Source organism: Pygoscelis adeliae, unplaced genomic scaffold, assembly GCF_000699105.1.
Source record: "Pygoscelis adeliae isolate BGI_AS28 unplaced genomic scaffold, ASM69910v1 Scaffold358, whole genome shotgun sequence".
In the NCBI taxonomy this organism is placed as follows: Eukaryota; Metazoa; Chordata; class Aves; order Sphenisciformes; family Spheniscidae; genus Pygoscelis; species Pygoscelis adeliae.
The window spans coordinates 1,270,288-1,293,505 of NW_008825429.1; the positions used below are offsets into that span (position 1 = coordinate 1,270,288).

Sequence of the window (23,218 nt, forward strand, 5' to 3'; positions counted from 1 at the left end):
TTAAGCTATAAACCAAGTTATTTTAAGGATTAGGAATTCTCTTAAAAAGGTGTTTTCCAATATTAAGTTTAACTTATTGATTTCATTTTGGTTTTACAAACTGCCATTTGTAATTTTGCATCTACTACAATTATTTGTCCTATACACAAAGCTTTTTAACATGACAGCCAGTGAAATATCAGTATTAGATGATGAAGGATGACGAAGAGCTGATATCGAATAGGAAGCTCAGATGTTTCTCTCTATTCCTGTCTCACATTGTGCTTACTTGTAAGCCCACCATGTGGGGGACAATTTTCAGTATTGAAGGTTCACAACAGAAATCATTAACATTCACATACGCATTTTATTGTTTTATCTATATTCAAAAAGAAAAGCATATTCCAAAAGAAAAGCATATTCAAAAGATGAAATATTCATGCCCTAGATTTAATTAGTTTACTAGTGATTAAATGAGCTGGAGCATCCACAATATGTTTTTTTGAGACCTAAGTAACAGGAAGTATTCAAGGGAATTTGCTTCAACCGCCATAATGTAACCATTAACTCTTGCTTCAGATTCTGGCACTACCTGACTCTATTTAAAGGTCACATTGGTTAAGAAAAATGCAGTTATCACCAGCTATTCAGAACAAATATATCATCAATAAAAATTCAAAACAGAAAAGTACGTCCATAACTTTTACATTAAGTCTCTAACAAGCACTAATCTTTTCTCAATATGCAAGGAATGATCCTGCTTTCACTCACATCAGTGTTGGCATTACTGACAGCGGAAAAATACTACCCACTAGAACATATCTCTCAACACAGGACTGGCTAGTTCATGCAAAAACTGAGCAGCTGTTGAATAGCAGAGATCCAAGACACTTATAAACACATTTCTGTAAAGCTAGGATCTGGCCCTTGTGATCACTGCTGAATTCAGGAAGAGCTTATGTTGGAAACCGGTGGAAGAGACGGGAAGGGAAGGAACAGTTCTTTGATCTTTAACCAGTGCTAATTTTAGGCTCTTCTCTTTGAAAAGCTTCAGTAAAGAGGTTTGTGAGGGCAGGGTATGAAATGAATTATTTTTTTCTGCTTGTTAATGGATGTGCAGTATGAGCAAGTTACAAGTAGGCATGCCTACTGCAAGTATGTAATACATTTTCCCCTTTTGTCCCACTAGCTGGGCAGGAAAAGTTCCACAGAAGAATTCAACTTCAGCAGGGGAGAAAGTGACATGATGCTTTTTGCCCTCCAGTAAGTTTAAGTTTGTCTATGGATCTTCTAGACCTGATGTTTTTTGTAAAAGCTACAGCAGTTAGGCAACTAGTCCTGCTGACTTGGAAACCCAGCTCAAGTGTATCAAATTTTCTGTTGGAGATCTAGAATGGCTGCACACCAATTTTTGGCTGAATTAGTAGTTATACTTTGTTAAAAAAAAAAATCTTCCCCCAGAAAAATTTGTCATCTGAGACCAAAAACAGACATACATCAAAATAAATGAGTCTGAAATGGACATCAGTGTCCTTGCACATTTCCTAAAATGCTTTCAGCATGACAGCCAATTCTAGTTTCAGAGGACACAGGACACTTCCTCCCCTTCCTCTCCCCTTTTCTCAATGATTTTTTTTTTTTTATTTTATTTTAAGAAGCAGAATTCACTGTGCTGCCAAACTAGGATTCATTTTTAACTCTGTTTCTATTAACTTTTGTTTTTCACTTTTCTCCTCAGGCCACAGATGCGTGCTGTTTATTACATTGCACGCCAAACACTATTCAAAGAAATATCCCCTGGGGTATTATTTAGCTCATCAATCTCTTGAATTCATGACTAGCAACAATCTAACCCTGAATCACAAAAGATTAATTATTTTAAGAGATATGTCATTATTGAAGAAATGTTTCCCCCCTCTTAGAGCAAGAAATATTATTTTACAATACTATTATATTTCTCTTGGATGCTTACTTCTGCACTAGTTGTTAAATCAAACCATTTGACCATGAAATAGCACTGATATTTGATATACATAAGAAAAATTACTCTGTTTGCAACAACCCCACCATTGGATACTCACCACAGCAATAACAGGAATAAGCACACCCAGATTCCCTGCGCTACTGGAGGCCTGGAAAAGAAAAAGGAAATTATCAAAACATCTACAAAAGCATTTCTAAAATACCTGCTACAAGACATATTTCAAGCATCGAACATTCCTACTGTCTATGCAAATGAAAACATACATTGCCAATTACAACTCTGTATCTTGCAAATAGATGTGCACGAGGTGGCCAAGAGAACACCCCAGAAATCCACAAGGACTGGGCACACCCTGGAGTCTTTCAACAAAGCTTTTCAGGTGGCTCCTCACAGACGACTGAAGGGATTTTTTTTTTCCCCTTCCAGCACAGGGTCTTCTATGTTTGGAATTTAGATATTATACCTTGAGCTAAAGGGGCAGGGGGGGGAAATATTCATTGATACCACGTCTACTCTGACATCCAACAACTGCAAGAAAAATGCTCACGCTAAATGGGTGGCTACAGACAAGCGTCAAATGTTTACTAAAAGTCTCATTTTACTACCAAAATTAAGCCAAAAATAACAAGTCTGTAAAAAGACACCATTTTCAAGAATTTATTTAAGCACGGGGAGCAGCTTTTTCCATCGAAATATAAGAAGCATAAGGAAAATACATATTTCCTTTGACTTATTAAGACTTTTTTAATTGCATTCTACACGTGTGTTTGTTCTTGGCCAAATACAGTGTTTAAGAACTGAAAACATTGACTGCACACAGCATGTTGTCTCTCGCCTTCTCTGAGAAGGCAAACAGTGACAGCACAGATACCATGCTCAGAGACATCTCCTCTCTAAAGTCTTTCCCTACCTCCCATATCCCTCCACATTGGATTTGGGAGGGAGAGAACTCTCCAGCTTCCTCCTTACAAGACAGACACCAAGTACAGAGACCACTGGTCCCACAGGGAGGAGGCAAGGCAGACATGCTAACAGGGTACAGCTTTGCATGACGTGGAATAAACCAAAAGGAAACAATTTAAAAAAAAAAAAGAAGAAAAGAGAGAGAGAGAAACAAAGCCAAATAGTCTTCAGATGAAACAATAATGACACAACCCAACTAAAACACATTTTAGTTATCCTTCCTGTAGTGTCCAAGAGAAAGCAAAACAAAAGATGGACCCTTACATATTTTTGAAGGGAATAAAAGAACAGCACTCACATCACTCTAAGGGGTAGGGACAACTGGAAAAAGTCACTACATATTTTTTGCTAGCATCAGGACAGTCCACTGCACATGACAAACTACTGCAGAGTCAGAGTAGAGGTGCAGGCTAACTGCGATAGCCAGAACCCAGCACATGACACCAACAGATAGAACTGTAGAAACCCCACTTTTCTACTAGCATTTTTGTTACAAAAATGGAGTATCAGCCTCTTTATGATAATATATGGCACTGAGGATGAAGAAGATGCAATGACTTCCATCCCTGGGCATAGTCAGGGGACATTCATGTTAACTATCAGCAATAGCAAAAAAACCCAACCCAAAAAACAAACAGTTATTTTTCTTCCCCTCACAGAAGCCACTTTTGCATGGTTGAAAAATCTGGTTTAAAACAGAACAAATAAGCCACTGAAGCATTTTAATGGTTAGCAAGCAAATTTAAGTCCATAAAAAGGTATGCTGAGAAGCAGAGGACATAGGCAAGCTATCAAAGAAAAAAAATTGCTTTTTTTGGGGGGAGTACAGCATGTGCAGTGTTTTACCTACTTTATCTCTTCTTGAAAATGAAGTAACCCAGTCTTCAGAATACCTTTCATAACATTTACTCTACACTGAGTAAAGAGTGTCCTAGTGAAAACTGCTATCAGTATCTTCATAATAAAGAAACACTGCCTCCTAGCTCAAATCCATGTTAAATCAATCACACATTTTTCCGTTTGCAGGTGGCTTTAAGTCAGTGCAGCAGTTTGTCTCCCATAGTGATTCCAAAACGGAAACAACAGAAGAATATTCCTGAAAGGAGGAGGGTGGAACCTAATTTAGAAGTGTCATTTTAGAGCAATGTTTACAATCTGTTTTTCACCATTTCAGCTCGCTTATCTGCAGTTAAAAGAATCTATGAAAACCGTGGAGCGAAATTATCCACCATAGACTTCATGAAAAGCAGATTCTAGACATGTCCTAGTTCCCTTTTAAGAGAAGAGTCGGCATCCCTGATTAAATGCAGTTTTTCTTCAAAGCAAACAGATTCATTTCAGAGGGATTTACCAAAAGAGTTCACCCATCCCTTAAAACGATAAAGAAAGAACTTAGTACTATTAAAATGTAGCATGCGCAGGAGGGGGAGAAAAGAGGTTAGAAAGAAAAAACCCCACATTGTTCCCCTTAGTACTAGGAAAATGTGCTTATTTCAAAAGGAAGTGTTACCTATCTGCCCTAAAAAGCGGGGAACAGCTCTCAAACCACATCTCTGAGAAAACCATAACTTTCTAGTATGAACACATTTGAATTATTAAAACATACAAGTGTACTTTTGGTATATAGAATCACTATCAAACACCATGAGTTTTTACAAGTTATCCTAAGGAAGTGCATGAATGCCAAGAGGTTACAGCATTTGAACACTAGGGAGGAACATAACCGGAGGAAGGCTCTGATTTTTATGAGTAGGAAGCAACCACATTTTGCTTTTCAAACGGCAATATTTATCTCAAGAACAAAAGTCAAGGTTAACGGCTTATTTACGAGTGTATTTCAGAGCAAAGATGAGAGGAAGGTATAGTGGGAAAAGCTGAGATTTTTGTTTGCTTCTTCAATAGAATAGGCACATCAAGTACTCTGGATACTTTACTGAAATGGGAAGAAAAGCTACTATGATGTGATGTGAAAAAGTCTTCACGTAAGAAAAAAAGCAGAGAATTCTGAGTGAATAAAGTAACTGTATATAAACTGCCCCTGCAGAAGTTTAGCTAGCATTTAAAGACATTCCTCTTTCAGACCTTCTCATAGACTTTTAAAGGCCAGTATGTATTAAACTTTACAAATCACAACTGAAAATGGCACTTAAAAAGAACTCCATTTTAAAGCAAAACCACTCAAATTTACTCTTCTGCAAAGTATTCCCACCACACAAATTAATCTAAGAGGTAAGTCTCCTCTTTCTTAGACAAGCTTTCTGAATAAACTTGCTCTCTAAATAAAGCACCCCTAAAAATCAGCAGGGATTTTTATTAAATTTGTAATTTTCACTTCCCTGCACTGTTTCCATTATAAGCCTAGACAGATAGGCCTGCATCAACTTGGATCTTGGGAAAAATCAAGATGCACCCACGCATAACAGCAATTCAGGATTAATCAGGATGACATAGGCTGACTACTTCAAGCTGGAGGTTGGACTATATGACCGCTTGAGGTCCCCTCCAACCTGAGTTTTCCTATGATCCTATGACACTACTAAAATTAGAAGTAGAATTCTGTCACATCTAAAGACACTTTAAGAATTAGTAAGAGGAGTTCAGTAGCCGGCATTCCGTGTTTCTCTTTGCAGCTCTGCCTCTAACAGCTCAACACTCCAGACAGTTTACTCAGCTTCACAGAAAATCAGGCTCAGCAGAACAACAGGTATACTACTGCTTTATCTCAGATACTATACACAGATTCATTAGGTGTTTGAAAGGCATTATAGACCTGCACGCATATTCCATGATCAGAACACATTCTTAGGTTTAAGGAAGTGTGATTTTTTTCTGTGTGTTAAGGGTGTGGGTTTGGTTCAAAAAGCATACAGAAGACTGTTTAGCAGTGCCATCCATATAAATGCACAGCTGCATACAATTGAAAAACAGTGAATATCTTACCTTCAGTGCTGGTCCTTTTTCACTTGCTCTCTCACTAGCTCTCTTTCCTTCTAGCCCAAGCTGAACAAACAGTTCCAGCAAGTTCATCAGTAGTTCATCCACAAGATGTTCTCCTTGAATGTTAGCAGCAATGTTAGCTAGGGCATTAATGACTGCTAAGGAACAGTGTCTGAGAAGAAAGAGCAGTTATGAACAAGCAATTCCACAAAGTTTTATATTTTCAGTGCTTTCTTTATAATGCTGATAGTAACTCTTGTAATAAGGCTGCTGACATTTTTTCACTCCGAGTTTTTTTTGGAGGGATTATTTTTTGTTTTTATGGATAGTGGCACATCACTTTACTGGTAATTGAAATGCATCAGTATTTAAGTGAAAAAGTATTTGTAAACTTTGCCTCTGGAGGACATTTCATTTCTGATGCTGTCACAGCCAAAAGGAAATTACTTCCCTGTAGCTGATACGGCTACAGACAAGAAGCAGCAGAGGGCTGTGCTTCTGGATTGGGAAAGCTCTTGAGCAGAATCAGAACTAGTATCAGTTACTGTTAAAGCTGAGATTGCACTGGGTCAGGCAGTATGTTAAAACATATTGACAGGAATAGTGCTCTCAGTTACTCACATACTACATTAAAAGATATCCAGCCTACCCCAACTACCAACAAAATCAGTGATAATCTTCAATTATAATAGGAACTAAAATGCATACTTACATACTAAGAATTAAATTGTTCACGGTTTTCATTTAATCACTAACAACTACTGGGACCGCATTTAAAAAAAAACACAAACACACACACAAAAAAACCCCAATGGAACTTCCTTAGCTTTTTTACGCTAAGAGATTAATTACTCTAGATACAAATAACGTAAGTCATCAGTGTCAATTATAATTTACAAACATTAACTCCTTACAGAGAAGAAAGAAAAAAATCAGTACCACCTGTAGTGAAGAACAGTTTTAGGAATCCCTACATTATGAAGTGCTACTATTTTTAAACTAATATATTACTTTTTAACATAAAAGAAAAAAGAACAGGACTATTTATAACCTCATTCTAAAACTTATGCTAGGAAAAAGTTAAAATCCCTGATGTAGCATAAAGGATATTCAATACAGTATTCACACATTTAAGGGACACAGCTGTGTTACCTGTATCCATGATCCTTATAATCTTTTGTGGCAGAGTAAACAACTGAGCTTGCTTTAACACTGATTTGCTGAAACAGATTCCACACCTCCTGGTAAATATATTGCTGTAAAAAAACCAAACAAATCACTAAGTAGACCTTATTGAATACAATCTCTCTAAAGAACAACCCTGTAAAATACACTAAGTATTACAAAGTTCTTCAGATAGGTATCTAGTCATAGCCTGAGCAACAGTTCCAGCTTCCACTAAGCACACAGTGGAAGTGCTTTCATTAGTGTTTTTAATTGCTCAAATTTTATGAAATTTATTAAGTTCTTTAACTCTGCCTTCCTGATGGAAAACTTTTTTTCAGGCTCCCGAGTTCTGGCAATTAATTGCTCCACTCAGAGGCACAACTTACATTCAGAAAAGGTAAGTCAATTAATCCCTGTATGACTGAAGAAGGCAATCTATACTTTCAAATGTATGGACCTACAAGACTTTGAAAGTTAATTACTGATATGAAAAAAGATAATGGGCACCTATTTGGGACATAGGCCAAGTTTATAAACTTCTTAGTAACTTTTGAAAACACTGAGTTTTTTAAACATTGGGTTGTTTTGTTTTTTTTTTTTTTAAATATTTTCTATGGGGACTAATCTTCTTTACAGGGACAGCAATTTACACATTATTAATTAGCTTTTGTTTCCTGATGTCATGGAGACATGAGGATTGTACAAGCCCATACCTGTGGTGAAGAAAAGAAAAACCTTAAAAAACTTCTGCAAATGCAGTTTCTAAAATACGTTTCCTTTTAACTAGAGGAAAGGGATCACGAACTGGGACTCTCTTGGCCAGTTCTTTCCTTACATTTCCAGTGATGACCAAGCAGCCCAGCTGATCAATGATGAGTACATCAAGATGAGAAGGTGGCTGGCAAAACTTCTGCTGTAAGATCTGTAGGATGGGTTCCATCATTTTTGGGGTGTCCCTCAGTGCCACTGCAATGTGCCCTAGAGCACGAATTGTGTGGTCAGGAATCAAATGAGCTTCCCTGTTACAAAAACAAACAAAAAAAACCTCAAAACCATACATGTAACTTCAACAGTTATCAAGACCTCCAAGCATGGTTATATTTCATATAAGAAACAGTTCATATACTAAATTTAAACATCACTAACAGCTTTAATGTTGCCACACCATATTCCCATCTACTCCCAACATTAACATTAGAGATATACTTGCAGAAGTTGGTTTTCAAAATAAAAAACAAAACCAAAAACAACCCCACAAACACACTATCCAAGAAACCCACACTAATCCATGAACAAACTGTTCTAGAAACAACAGTGAAAAGAGGTAAAAGTGATCTGCAAAACATTAAGACATGACAGTCAGAGCAGCTACTATAGGACCTCCCTTTGGAGGTTTCATGGTTGGCAAGTCTCTTAAAAGTGAAGTCAAATGCCACAAGTGACAAGCTGTGTCAAGCCTTAAAAGATAGCTGAAGCCTGACGGATACAGCCGAGAGAATCACTCAATCTAGGACTCAAAATTGGCTAATACTCACCAAAGATTTGCTGATTCAATCAGATAAAAATGAATCCGTACCTCTCAGTATGAAAACAAGGACTCAGCTCTGCAAAGATTTGCATGGGAAGATCTTGACCCCACATACAAGCTCACTATCTCAGAGACACTTAATTCTAAAATGCTGCTGCCCGTACTTATATCTTAGAATAAGCTTCAGGTTCATTGAGTGAAGGAAAAATTGGTTTGATGACTAACAACTTACTTATCACTCTCTTGAGAGATGTACAGACGGTTAGATAAACTGGCAAGAAAGGCCTCAACAATCACCGAATCTATAGTCAAGCCAGCTTTCAAGCATCTGGAACAACAATGAACAGAAAACTTGCTAGAACAGCCAGAGGAAAAAAAAAAAGGCATGAATTAAACCTTTCACTTTTTACTACTGTAAATGCACACCAAGTATAAGGGGAAAAAGTTTATACTGAAGTATAAGAACTGATTGCCTAGGAACGCTGCAGATGTATTTTAAAAAATGAGCGGAGTTTCTACTGCTGCTTTCTCCAGCAACAATAAAGATGGGGATATGCAACAAGGTAAGTTCAGAATCCACTGCTTTAGAAACTTTAATCCCTTGTCTCTAGTCACCAACTACTTGTCTTTGCTCCAGCTCTCCATAGCTATCTAGAAGGGAAGAATAATCATTACACTGCCCACATTTGAGTGCACAACAATCCTTCTGTTATAGGAGGCTCACTCAACATGATAATCTAAGCAGAAAACAAAAACCCCACTGAGTATCAAAATGGTGACTAGCATGAATTACCTATGTAGGAAGCAAAACAATGAGACTGAATTATTATTTTACAATTAGGACATAAACAGAACCAAGAGCTGTCTGAAGGAAAATGAAGTCATGATTAAAAAAGGCAAAAAGCCTTTATAGCAGCACAGAGCAGCACCTTCTGAATGTCACAATACTTTTCTGCTAGAGAAATAGAACACATGTTCCAACGTGGTGCAAGCCTCTCTCTTACCTGCAGATGTTGTCTATGGCAATGTCACGCAGTTGCTCATACATGGATGGTTGACTTTTCTTGCCAGGCATTACATTCAGAGTGGACTCTGAATGCTCGTTGGTTACACTAATCTTGATGTCATTACCACCTACTAAAAACACAGAGTATGGAAATCAACACCATTTGAAAAACCTTTTTTCCCCCGAGAAGAGAACACACGCAGAGCAATATCTGGTGACTGCAAAACAGCCTACTTTACAGCTCAGAGAGTTGAGCTGAAGAACTTTGGAAGTGGACGTGTTGTCACTAGCTATGTAAGATATTACTGCATTTAACTATTCCTAAACAATTATTCCTAAATTTAGTCACCTTCAGTTCTCATTTTACCTGTTCTGCTTTAGCATTACAATACTGCTTTTGCATTAGCAAGTGATTTAAATTGAACATTTTCTTTTTGGAAAGAAAAAAAAAATATTGTTTAAAAACAACAACAAAAAACCTGCCAAATGCCATCAATATGGTCATGGGGCTGGAGCACAGGACCTGTATGGGGAGTCTGAAGAACACAGCCTTGTTCAGCGTGGAAGAGGCGGCTTTTTACAGACCTAACAGCTGCCTTCCAAAGTGTAAAGTAGGTTACCAAGAAGACAGAAGCAGACTTCGTGGGAGAATGAGACACAGCAGACATAACTTGAAACAAGGGAGGTTCCAACTGGATATGTGTTTCCCCCCACCCCGAGGATAATTATGCACTGGCTCAGGTTGCAGAATCTCTGTTGCTGGAGGTTTTTGAAGGCCGATGCGGACAAAGCTCTAAGCAAACTGCTCTGAATTGAGTGCAGGAGGCTGACGCAAATAATACAACCTTCAATACTGCAGTATCACACTACAGTTGTTAGTGATTTCACTCAGGACAAAAGTGCTTCAGATAAGACTATCTTGGTTTCAGTGGAAGAGGCACAATATTGCTGCTAGGATAAAATGTAGTTCTATATATACTGCTTGCCCTTAGATGCACTTCTACCAGAATTTGATCTGCATTCCTCCTCTCCACCTCCAAAAAAAAGAACACACACACACCCACCCCACCCCCCCAAAAAAATCACAAATGCATCTCCATTTCCCCCTACAGCTGTATCACCAGAAAATATCCAAAAGCCATATAAGTTGGAAAACAATCACTAGCACATCCTCTGGAACATGGCCTTTTTTCCTTTACCTGTATGATACTGACTGTGATACTTGTAAAGTTTCACAAGCACGGGGGAAGGTATCACAAGAAAGTCTCTCAAGGATGGATTGACAGAATGAACCACAACAGGGAACCTCTCACACAAACGACCTAGACCCTAAAAAAAGAAAAAGAAAAAGGAACATAGCTTTAGAATATAACAGCACAATTTTTATTTCAACTGTTAGCTAGCAACTTCAGCTCAATAAAAAAAGCCCAAACCAAAACAAACCATGTATAGTTCTGAGGGATTCCATTTTTAGCGGAAGATTTAGACATTTCAAGCTTCTAATTCTTTCAGGTTATCCTAGAGCGCGTCATGCCAGTCAAGCCTTGCTGCTCTCTTCCTGGGTGATTTCACAGGAGTAACATGAAATGAACCGCACTCTCTAAAAATAAAGTTACTGGACAAGTTCCAACATTTAGAGAATCCTGATAATTTACTATTTACTATGTGGTGGAAAACACCACATTTGTAAGACTATGAATAAGTGCCCAATAAGAAGACATAAAAATTAGAATAACCAAGTCTTAGTATTAAAACTCAGTGATCTGCCAGTCCCAGCATTTTAACTGTTTATGTAATAGACTACGAAGCTAAGTATTTCAGAAATTAAATACTGGTTAAAAACGCCTCATGAATATTATTCTTCAAGAAGTATTTGAGCTAAGGAAATTTTGAAAGCACTACTCTACTGCAGTTCTAGTTTCCACACCAGACCTCTAAAATCCAAACATAGAACACATTGATGGAAAGCAATACAAATAGCAGATAGAAAGTGTTATTCTCGCAACCTGTAAGACTCCCCAAACTCTCACTCACTGATATAGTAATGTCAAATACTGTAAAGACAGACCTGCAAACAGCAAATTAGCAGTGGCAAGTGAGCAATGATGACTTTGCTTGAGGTTTTCGACTGCAGCTTCTCTGATAACTTGATGCACAGGTTTTCTGCACCTTAAATGAAAAATCCAACAGAAAAATTTATGTTTATCAGATTTGTTATTAGGCCACACATAACCCAATGCTTACTGGAATTTCTAAAACAATGCAGAAAATTTATCAGCTTCACTCTCCTCGTACTACAATTCCTCAAAGAGATTTAGTGCTGCTTCTGTGAAAACAGCTTTGGAAACTTAATATCTGCAAAGAGCTCTATCAAACACTATGATAGAAAAAACAACAGTACTTAAAGTTGATTTTGAGTGTACTTCACATTTGACAGAAATTAAGCATTGCAAGGTCCAAAGGAAAAAATCATTTGCATATTCAGAGGATGTGTAAGAATTATACAACAAGAAAAAAATTGAGAAAAAGTAAGAAGGAGCTTTCGGGTCCTGTTAGCAATGAAGAAAAATCATTTTCTTTAAAAGAATGAGTGAGAAGCATTTAAGACACTAAGAGCAATAATACCATCTCTTGCAGATAAGCCAATAGGATGTTTCTGTTTCCATTTCTATGAAGAGATGTTTAACTACCCAGCCAACTAATTTGACAACTTTTTGATGGAAGTTTTACTCTTGTATTCTAATAGCAAAAAGTATTCTACTGAAATTTTATATTTCTCTGAGCATCATCTACTCTGAGAGACCTTGTAAGTATTTCTACAACTTAAAAAAAAAAAAAGACACATTCCAGAGACCAAAGAGCATTTTTTACCTTGTTCATCCTTCACAGCCCACACCATGAGATCCACACAGGCAGCATTAGCCTGACAACGCAGTTTTAAAGGACTCAGTTCATTGTGCAGTCGATCCACATCATGAAGGATTTTCTGAAGTTCTGATTGACTGCTGTTGAATTGCTCTAGCACAAAATCATGGATTTCCTTTACAAATGAGTTGGGAAGGTCTAAAGAAATAAAAGGAAATAGCATTATACTAGAAGGATGGGAGTCAGTGTATCAGAATGGCAGCATATATAAAATCCATTGTTATGTTAGAAATGAAATGATTTTCATAAAGTTTATCCCCTACCTAAAAGATAGATTTCATAGCCAAGTCCACCAGTAAGCAGACAATTGAAATGCCATCTATTAATCCTTTTAGTGGTGCTCAAAATATTTTTTTTTTCTATTTCCATAGCACCTTTTTTATATAGAAACATTTCAAAATACAAATTTTACAGCATACATGGAGTTCCCAGGAAATGCAAAGCCCTGTGTTCAAGCACCCAATACAATGCAGACAACGCTTTGGATCCTAAACATAATGAAGGATAAATTAAAAAAAAAAAACAAATACTATACCTTTCATATAGTACAATGTGTCTCTCAGCATTTTAAACTGAGCAAGATAAAGAGGGTCACTGAATGTTTTATAATAAAGATCTGTATTAGCACCCGTCTGAAAGAGAAAAGAAGCAACCTGCTAGATTCAAAATTAAGTATTTTCCATTGCATAGATAAATAAATCTTCTTGTTCCAGTCACATAATTGTTTTCCTCCACAATGTAAACAAGCATTTAAAACAGGTACCAGAAGTAACCTCACAGCTTTCCCTCACTTCTACCAAAAGAAAAAGTACAGCCTTTCAGTGCATTAAATAAGATTCAGTCACTCTCTCAGTTTGAAGAGCACATACACGTTCTCTCCAACAGTGTTGTTAAAAGAAAAAAAAAAGAAAAAAAGGAGTATTCAAACCTATCATTTTACTGAGACAGCAAAAAGAGAAACTGAAGCAGTTTATTTCTCTTTAAATACGGCAGTACTGGAAGGAAGGCTGGCGAGAACAGCAAAGTAATTTTCCTACACAATTGAACACATACTCTTTTCAACACAGCTTTACGCCCCCAAGGAGATGAGGCTAACTCCATAAAACGTGGTGGAGGCTGTTACAGAACTGCACCCAGGGAAGGGGAGAACAAGGACTCACAGACCTAGAAACAAGCATGCCACCTACAGAAACAAGCATGCCACCTCTGAAAGTAAAGGCCCACAAACTGTAGCACGATTAAACTTGTAGAAATGACACCTACAAGAGCAGCAGTGATTTCCAAGCCAGAAAAAGAAAACAACCAACACATTTTATCTACACGAAAAAAGACAATGTTACTGTAGTATGAAATAAAGACCTTAGTCTACAGTAAACCAGTTTTGGGCAACCAATGCTGTAATTTAATAGGATAACAGAGCTAAAGTAAGAAAATGGTTCATTTTTTAAGAGAATAATTATTTTCTTCTATGTTAGTGAAAAATATTCTGCCTTCACTCCCCCATTTTTACACAGTCCAAGGCTACATTTAAACCACTGAAAGAACAGTTCAAACAGGAAATTAGTATCGTTTTGCAAAGAGAAGGCATACCTTACATAGGTAAAAGACTAATTTTCCAATTACTAACTATTAAGACAAAAAAATAAAGTATTCAAGTCATTGGAAAAGGAATTGAAAAACATACCTCTGCAACTTCAGCTACAACTGCATCTAAGGTCTTTAGCAGAGAATCCCCAACGATCTGTTTTACCTACGGAGGAAAAAAATAAAAAACAAAGAAAGGATGTTTCCCGTTGATGACTCTAGCTAGGAAAACAATACAATTTTGCCTATGTACAGAAAACACAAGTCACGTGACTGCAAAGTGTCAGATGAAATTAAGGCTACAAGAATTTCTGGCTGCAACAAGAATAAATATATTTGAGCCTCTGTGCGCTGTTCCAAAATAGCTGGTGCAGGAAGCAGATAGGGCCAGTAGTTTCTGTACTTGCGTGAATTCCCAGCAACTAAACCCTTCTAGAAAAGGGTCTCATTCTCACAGCAAAAACAAATCTTCTATTTCAGCAACTAGCAGTATGTAAGTTCTCAGATCAAGTGGTCTGCAAGACTCAAACAGGAAGAAGTTGACATAAACTCATTTGATTTTCCAAATTCTTCGTGGTTCATAGGAGAGCTTTTTAGGAATACTATTGAAGCATGATGTTAAATACCATAAAAATAAGATTACACAAAGCTTGAGAGACAAACGCTGTCTTTTTATTTGCAATTCTAAAAGCTTAAATGTAAACTGCTTCTATTTCCAGCACAAATATCTAGAATGCAATCTCACTGCAGCCTTCATAAGAACCCATCACATACCATATTCAGCAGCTGACGGAGCATTTCCAGGGGGATGTTAAACTCTTTATTGTTAATGCCGTTGAAGAGAGGAGAAACTGAAAAGCTGGAGCTGATTGTAGAGAAGTAATAATCAGGATCCAGTGCACTCCCATCAGGAAGGTATGAACCTGATCAGAAAAGATAATAGAAATAAAAGTTTGGGGAGAGAGAGGATCTATAAACTTCGTTTAATGGTAATGTTTGGTCACTACTAAAGAGTTATTTCCAACACCGGTACAGTCTTTAACTTGCAAGCTATCAAGAGGGACATTTCAGCTAATCTACTGGTAAATCAAGACAAAAAACTATGATGAAAAAGTACGTTTGTTCATTAGAAGTTTACAATCACAATGGAAGAATTCATTTCAATGACTTGTGTCCATGTCAGAGACACTGCTGACAAGAAGTCTTCCCACACTACCGATGTACATTTACTTGAAAACATTTGTAAACACCATTTTGTTCAAAAGCACAGAGGTGCAAAAAACAGGTTAAGTCAAAACTATCTTGCAAGGTTTTCCCCTGTATTAGATCAAATGAACACGTGGCACAGCTTTCATTTTAGAAGAGGCACCAATTCACTACTGCAGTTTGAAGGCAAAGAGAAATTGAATTATTTTTCAGATTCAAGTACTCTGTTAAGCAAACAACTTGCTAAGCATACTGCTTTTGGCACTGTTTCCACTTTAGAAATTACAGCTCTGCCTTTTTAAAGTACTTAGCTGCCTGTGCTAAAGTAATGTTCTTGTGATTAATAGGCTTTCAAGCAACACTATTTATTGACGACAACAACAACGAAAATGTTTTCAGTCCTTTTTTCTAAACCGTTAGCCTTGGCCAGAATAAAAACAAGGTCATTACTTATCTTCTTCAGAAAGTAAGACTATCACAAACTATATCATTGGAAATAATACAAGGGCTGCCTGTATCTGAAATATCTGGTAGAAGTTAGCATTGAAAATAAAATCCTGATTAGAATAATCATAACTCTGCTAGAGACACAATTAAAATGATTCTGAAATTTTTACAAAGTTGTCCACTATCCACCTATAGTTTTAATTAAGATTATTTTTGTTCTACTACTATAGTCTCTCCCTAACTTGCAGCCTTTTTTTTTTTTTTAATGCAAAACACAAAGACCATAAAATTGAAGAAGTATAGGTTGGTTCAACAAGGTAGACAGAAGACAAACAGGTCTCTTCCTACTTGGCAATTTAAGAATAATATTTTAATTACCCTGCAATCCCATGATATGATTAAGGAAGACAGATGCCTCTACAAATAGTAACATGAAGGAAAAAGAAAAGTAACATGAAGAAATTAATTTAAGCCAGGGCTCAAGAGAGGAGAATGACCCAGAAACAGAGAATGCCCGAAGTGTTAAAAACCTCGAAGGGAAAGACAAAACCAGAGACAGACACCAAAACACCTAAGATGCAGAGCTAGTCCTCCACTTGAGTCATGAAAAAGTTTATTTTTACGCCCTGCTTTGACATAGAACTCAGAGCTAGAGCTCTACCAAAACCCAGTGGTTAAGAGTTTGTGTATTAATTAATGAAAATTTTTCAAGTTTCTACTTTTTACGATACAGTAATTAATACATTAGTGAGCACTCAACTTCAGCGTCTCCTTTATTATTTCTCACTTCAGCAAATTACGAGGTCTTACACAATGACCCATATCACGTTTACTGCAAATGGAGCAGCTGTTCTAGATTTACACAACGTGCCACAAAGGTCTCAAAATTCCAGACCCTAAGTCCAACAATGTAGTTGTCTAGTGAGGCACAATATTAACACGTGTATCTCAAAGTTACTCAGCCTAATCTCCCAAAATATTTTTGGCCTAGCTGAATTAAGCTCTTCAGTACTAGGCACAGCCTAGCAGTAAGGAAATCATGTCTCTCAGAAGCCTGCCACCAACAACTGAGCCTGGAAACCACTGGTGTTAATAACAACTTCCTACTGTCTTTATACCCCAAAATTTTTCAGAATCCTAGCAGGCATGTGCCAGAGAACTACTGTAAGAATTCTAGAGGGCAGAGAAAGGGGTCAAAATGATTTTGGTTTTTATTTTTCTATAAATAGCACCAAAACCCCCAAATCACACACTGTTCCTTTGCAAAATAATTTACCTTCAAAGTAATGAATTGCAGATCCTCCAGGAGAGCTGGGAGGGGGAATTCCACGTTCAGGACTAACCTGAAACCACACAAAAGCCATAATTTAAAAACTATTTATAAAACATTGAAAAATCTTCCAGAGAATGGTTCATACACTTTATAATGAAACACAGCTTCAAGCAAAACTAACAGGAACTATGTATTGCCAGGCCTAACAGCTCAATTCCAACCAAAAATGGGAAGTTAAAAAAAGCTAGTTCAGTGCTTTTGACTAAAGATCAGAATGATGACTCCTGTACTGTATGAAACTATGCTAGTAACAATCTGTGGTTTCAAAACTGGCATCTGAATCCATTCTTCCCCTAAGACAACGAACATCCACAGCTCCTGGTGAAACCAGTGAGAGCTCACGTATCCTCAGCGCTTCTGAAAACTTTAGCCATTAAGTGCCAGCTTCCCAAATTCGCAGATAGACATTACAATGCTTTTTCATGAGAATAACACAAGGAATAGGATTTGCCAATTGTTCCATGTGAAGACTTATTAGTACAGTTGTTAGTTTAACTGTCACTGATAATTCTGTAGCTCAGAAACTGCAAAATTATTTTGAAACTCAGTTGCAGAACCAAAGTAAAGATCTCTGTATCTGGTCAAATAATGTGTTAAGAGACTGTGTGCGTATCCAGGCTCAATGCGGTCTGAACTCCACCAAGACCACAAAATCATCTGAGCACTGACTCCAACACAGAGCAAGTCATACAAACCTGTGAGATGCTAGATACGCTGCTAGCCTTTCTCTTTAGTGTTCCTTCTTGACAAACAGTGAGTAGAGAACTGGGAAGAATTGATCTGAAATCATTAAAAGATCGTCGGCGAATTCCTTCAAGCTCTTCTGGAACTCTCAGGGAATGAGGGGGAATTTTTGGAAAAAGCTTTGAAAGAAGAGCCTCCTCTGAATTGCTGTAGCGACCAAAGGCTCGAGAAATTCCTATCAGGCAGGGTACTGCATACTTGCATAAATATTCTGGAAAAGAAAAACACATATAACAGCATATTAACAGTAACTTAGAACTTCCTCTTCACGGTTTTGCTACCACTTCACTAAACTGTTTCAGCCTCATGTGCTTTGCAAAGACTTATTTGTGCAAGTAGAAGAAAAACCATGAAGGCATCGCAAATTAATACACTTCTCTTGCTTCCATATTTACCAGTCAGCAACAAATAGAATAAATATGTGCTAAGAAAAGTCGAAAGAAAAAGCTGCTCACTTTTCAGGAGTGATCCTGATATACAGAAAACACAAAAGAAGTTCAGAGGACAGGAGTTACAAGTATAGCAACAATATAAAGAGTTATTTTAGTAGTACCTTTATCATGCATTTGTGGGGTCTGGCACATTCCCAACAGGAACTGCATTACTTGTAGAATTGCATCCAAAATCTAAAGTAAGCAAGACAGACATAAAAAAAATTACCTTTTGGTAAAACAGATATTATCATCTTATACTAGATCACTACAACACAAATGAAACTTGCAAATATTACCGTAAGCACCTCTGTAAACAAGATTTTTTTTTTAATGCTACGTGACTAAAAAAAGTATATTGCCCTCACTCAGCTTACAGAGCTTCTTTTGTAAAGTCTGCAGTTCGCTGGTATGTACTAGCAGAACAAAATTGCAGCAGTCCTAATTTCAGTATCAAAACCTGAATTCTAAAACTCTGGGCCCAGCGAGTGACACCCTTTGACACCTGGAAGTAACAGCAGGTGAATATCTTCTATGAATATCTTCTAGGTACCTGAATGCTAATTAACACAAGCAAAATAATGCAACAGTACACACGTTAAAGCAACCAATCCCTTTGCAAGAAAAGAAAGCAGCTGTGGTGTACTCTTCTCTAGACATTTGTCAGTACTGCAGCATTGGAGAATTGGGTACTACATCATCACAAACTTAAAATAAACTCTACCTGCTCTCTGAGAGATGCATCCCTGTAAGCAACGTCTGATAACAACGTTACCAAGCAGAAGCTGAAGTTTTCCGCAACTGGAAGCAAGCCTGCAAAATAACGGACAGAAAATAAGCCGCTTAAGCATTGTTAGAGAGAATCAACATAGAAAGAGCAAATAATCATAAAGCAAGAAGACATAAGTGATTCCCATGTCGTACAGTTCTGAGATAGGCTGTAGAAGAATATAGTATTACATACAAATTTAGAAGTACACTCTAACCATCATAATTTCAGCATGAAATGTTAAAAGAATAATTTTAATAATTAAAAACTTTTCCAGGCTTTCAAGTAATTGAAAAAAGAATTAAATTTTATAATACCCCGTGTGGAAAAATATTCTTATATTAATTTTAAGAGATATTAAGGGAGCAAGAAATGAAGCAGTTTAAATAGCAACTAGGCATCAAAGCCAAAAGTAGAGCGTACAAATCTCGGGTTCCACTCTCCTGCTCTAACTACTACACCATCTTCCCCAATTTAGTAACAAAATATATTGAGCGTAGAATGATTTGGAAAGTTCAATATATCACAAAGCAGTCAAGCAAGAAAGTTGAGAGCTATTCAACTTCCTCTTTGCTTCTAAAGAAAATCAGTGTTAAAGGCTATTGAGTCAGGAGCTAGGAGCCTAGCAGGACCTATCACCCGCCCTTGTACCCTGTCCTGAATAACCTTTGTTATGTCTCTTTCCTGGCTGGCATTCCATGAGAATGATCAAAAAACCCAAACATCACCTCTGCCTTTCCGTGCATTGCTTTCTTCTATCCATTGGACTTTGGGAAGACCCTTCAGAAGTCGGAGGAGGTAAGGAACCACATTATCTTTGTGCTAAAGAGGAAAATACTCTATTTAAAATGGAGAAGAAAAGCTGAACCATATCATCTCAAGGTATTTGAGAGACATGGAAAGACTACATTAACCACACACAGAACTCGCTTCTAATGATTACTCCACAGGCTTCTCGAATATTGCAAAATTGATTTCAACACAGACAAATGAAAGTAAACCAATTCGGTGCTATAAATCCAATCCTTTCATTCTAGGCAACAGCTTATTCTCAGTAAAAGTTGGAGAAAAAAGCTCCAGAACAGTTAATTACACCCAAACAATTTATTAGTTTACAGCAAGGTCACAAAATAATTTTAAGGCAGCTAGAAATTCAGAGTGCCAGTCCCAATTCAGTACCTGTGATCCATCCCATGGCCTTACCCAAGTCACTTAACACATCTGTGTAACACTTCAGCTTCCTAATCTGCAAATCAAAGGATAGCACTTTCCTTCCTCATAGAGTTGGATTAATTAATACTAACTGCTGGCTTTGAAAACATCGTAAAAATGCTATGAAACATGAATACAGCTGCCTTATTTAGGCTTCATACTACAAAAAATGTAAAAAGGACAACATTAATAATATACATGCAAGCTGTATCATAGTAAATAGATACTAAATAGGAGGAAATTCAGGCCTGATGCAAACCCTAGCAACATTAAACAAATTAAAGTGAGGTCTAATGACTTCGGACCTAGGACTCGGTATATGCTTCCTTTCCTCTGCACGAAACACCACCACGCCCAGAGTTCGAAGGGAAGAGAACCAGCTTGTCATAAACAGGCTGACAGACACAAAAGGGGTGTTCGTATACAATGCAGCCTATGTGCACTGTTTGTCTTTTTATCCTGGCTAGTGCCAGGCATGAAAAGGCCCATTACAAACCTGACATTCAGGAGTATGGTGGAACATACCTGTCATTTAGAAGCATGTGGGGAAGAACATGCAATGACACATATGGTTTGAGCAAATCCTCCTGAAACGCCTTTCCTTCCTCTCCTTAAGTTATGATGACCAAAAAACACGACAGCAGTTCGGCTGTGGCAGTGCCATGACTACTGTCTATCAGTCTTATCAGTACTGTCCTTGTTTCCTTGTGCTCTCCTGCCTACATCCATCTGGTATCCCTGATCTTCCTATTTGTTTTTATGGATAGTAAATACCAACTTTTCATTCACTGAAAAACTACGCTTGAATTAATCCAAAATCTTTCAAGTTAAATAGAGTTATAGCCTAAGCGGGAAAAATACCTGAAGGTCAGATTCAATTAGAAAGATTCCTAAAGCAATAACAGCATCTCTGCGACGTTCATCTAACTGGAAAATCCCGTGGAAATCCACTGGACACATACAGAGCAGTTTTTGTACCTGAAAAACAGTGGAGGGAAAGAACAGTGGAACGAGACTGAAAGTGTCAAAACAATCCAAGGGAACAACAGTACGTGTGTTGAAACTGTCTTTCAAAAATCCACCAGCAGACCCGAGGAAAGCAATGCAAATAGCTCCCAGCTTCTCTTTCATGGAGCAGAGCTAGCCGTCACGTCCATGCCCTACAGCACGCCGAGCAACAGGCCTGGGGAGCGCTAATACAATTGCAAATATTTTTCACAGCAGAAAAACGAGCTGACAGGCTGTGGTTTTCAAGACTCATTCAGACCTCCTGCGTTTGAGGTGGACAGTAGTCTTTCCATCTTCTGGAAGACAGATGGCCACAATACCCTCCTTTAGTCATCAATCTTAATGAAAGCATCTAAGGGCTAGGACAGAGTGATGAATGACAGAAACTAGAAAAAGACAGAAAAATCTCAAGTAGATGTCAAACATTTTTACCATAACGCGGGTCGATTTAAAAGTTTTCTTCAACACTTGATCAAGCTTGTTTGTTTTCACATCTCGGGAGAATTTCTGAAACTTTTCAGAGCATCACATTTACAGAGCTCATTCCTGCGTTCCTGGTACAACAAAGCCTTCCTTCCACTAATTCATTGGGCATTTCGGATGTGCAAGAAATATGCAGCAGGCACATACATCATATTTACTCAACTCCCGTAAATAAAAAACAGGTGGATGGAGTTTTGGTTACAGCCGCACCAGTGCCTTCTTCATATACAGCACTGAACAGTAAACTGTTACCTAGCTGAGTATGACTTTTGCTCAAATCCTTTTAACATAACAGATTAAGTTTCCAGAACTATTATTTTCTCACTACTTACCTATTACTTCACTCCATACCCAGCAAACACACATTTAAAGAATATATCAGATCTCCCAAATACTTTGTTTTCCTATGGAACTGTTAAGAAAGGGCAAATGCAACAAGCGTATTGTCTTTTTATAAATCTCCTTGATGTTAATAAATACTACCTAAAAAGGAGTGTCATAATAAATACCATGTTTGAATGACCTATGTTTGACTGTCAAGTTACTTCCTATTTAGATAACTTTAAACAACCCACCCTGCAATTTCTAAACCAAGAAACTATTTCCCTAGAGGATTAGAAGAATTTACTGGATGCTCAGTGGGAATTTAAGATTCTGGTCCTTAAACTGCCAGACCTCATAATTACAAGACCTCTAACACAACACGAATAATTCTCTTGCTCAACATAAAATACAGCAGAGAAAATATGAACTTTGGAAAATAACTTCTGATGCATGTGTCCCACATCAGGTTAATATTTGCAATAACATGAGTGAATAACTTTAGCTAGATATGAACCATTAATATCATTTAACTCCTACTGTAGTCTCTCAAACTGGGGGGGGGGGGGGGGAAAATAAAGAAAATAAACCCCTGGATACTAGTGAACCAACAGCAAGGCTTAAAAAAAAAATATTCACAGTTGGCTGTCAGACCAACGGTAGATTTCCGGAACAAGAACTGAGAAAAGAAGCCTGCAACAGCTGGCCAAGAACAAGCACTATAGTTTTCATCAGCACAGAGCTGTGCTTTTCAACAATTTAGTCATCTTTCATTATTGCACGAGGCAATTTAGCAGTTCAATCACTTCATGCTCAGAGAAGCCGGCTCCCGAAACACCAGGCTGTCCACCTCTCCTCCCCGCAGCAGCACAGCACCGGACCACGCCAGCTGCCCCGTGCCAGCAGCGCAGACCCACGAGGGGAACCGTCCAGCGGGAGATCCCCCGCCAGGTTTTGCATTCAGTAGAGGTTTATCCCAGCCGGGCACATTTTGCCTTGAGCTGATGGCATCGCTTGGATTTAACCAGATGCATGGAGCAGGGTGACCAGCCCTAATTAGGCTGAAACTAATTACACCTACAAGACCGTGTTCCACAAGTTTCAGGGATGCGCAGCCGCTGCGAGGGCCCGCGTTCCTCACGAGGACACGGGGAGGCTGCTCCGAGAGCGCCGGCCGTGGCTGCTGGGCCG

The 23,218-nt window shown here is 37.9% G+C and overlaps 1 protein-coding gene across 1 annotated transcript in view; it reads right to left on the reverse strand.

The window, feature by feature from the left end:
* Window positions 1-21,204, reverse strand: part of PI4KA (phosphatidylinositol 4-kinase, catalytic, alpha) — a 62,520-nt gene extending 41,316 nt beyond the window's left edge. The window contains 18 exon segments of the mRNA XM_009330750.1: window positions 2,061-2,111; window positions 5,867-6,035; window positions 7,016-7,119; window positions 7,866-8,049; window positions 8,791-8,886; window positions 9,563-9,695; window positions 10,764-10,893; window positions 11,633-11,733; window positions 12,436-12,627; window positions 13,025-13,121; window positions 14,174-14,239; window positions 14,848-14,996; window positions 17,003-17,069; window positions 17,755-18,014; window positions 18,357-18,429; window positions 18,959-19,047; window positions 19,732-19,825; window positions 21,077-21,204. Of these exon segments, the coding sequence (XP_009329025.1) occupies window positions 2,061-2,111; window positions 5,867-6,035; window positions 7,016-7,119; window positions 7,866-8,049; window positions 8,791-8,886; window positions 9,563-9,695; window positions 10,764-10,893; window positions 11,633-11,733; window positions 12,436-12,627; window positions 13,025-13,121; window positions 14,174-14,239; window positions 14,848-14,996; window positions 17,003-17,069; window positions 17,755-18,014; window positions 18,357-18,429; window positions 18,959-19,047; window positions 19,732-19,825; window positions 21,077-21,175 (2,154 nt within the window). The 5' untranslated portion in view covers window positions 21,176-21,204.
* Window positions 21,205-23,218: the final 2,014 nt, after the last annotated feature.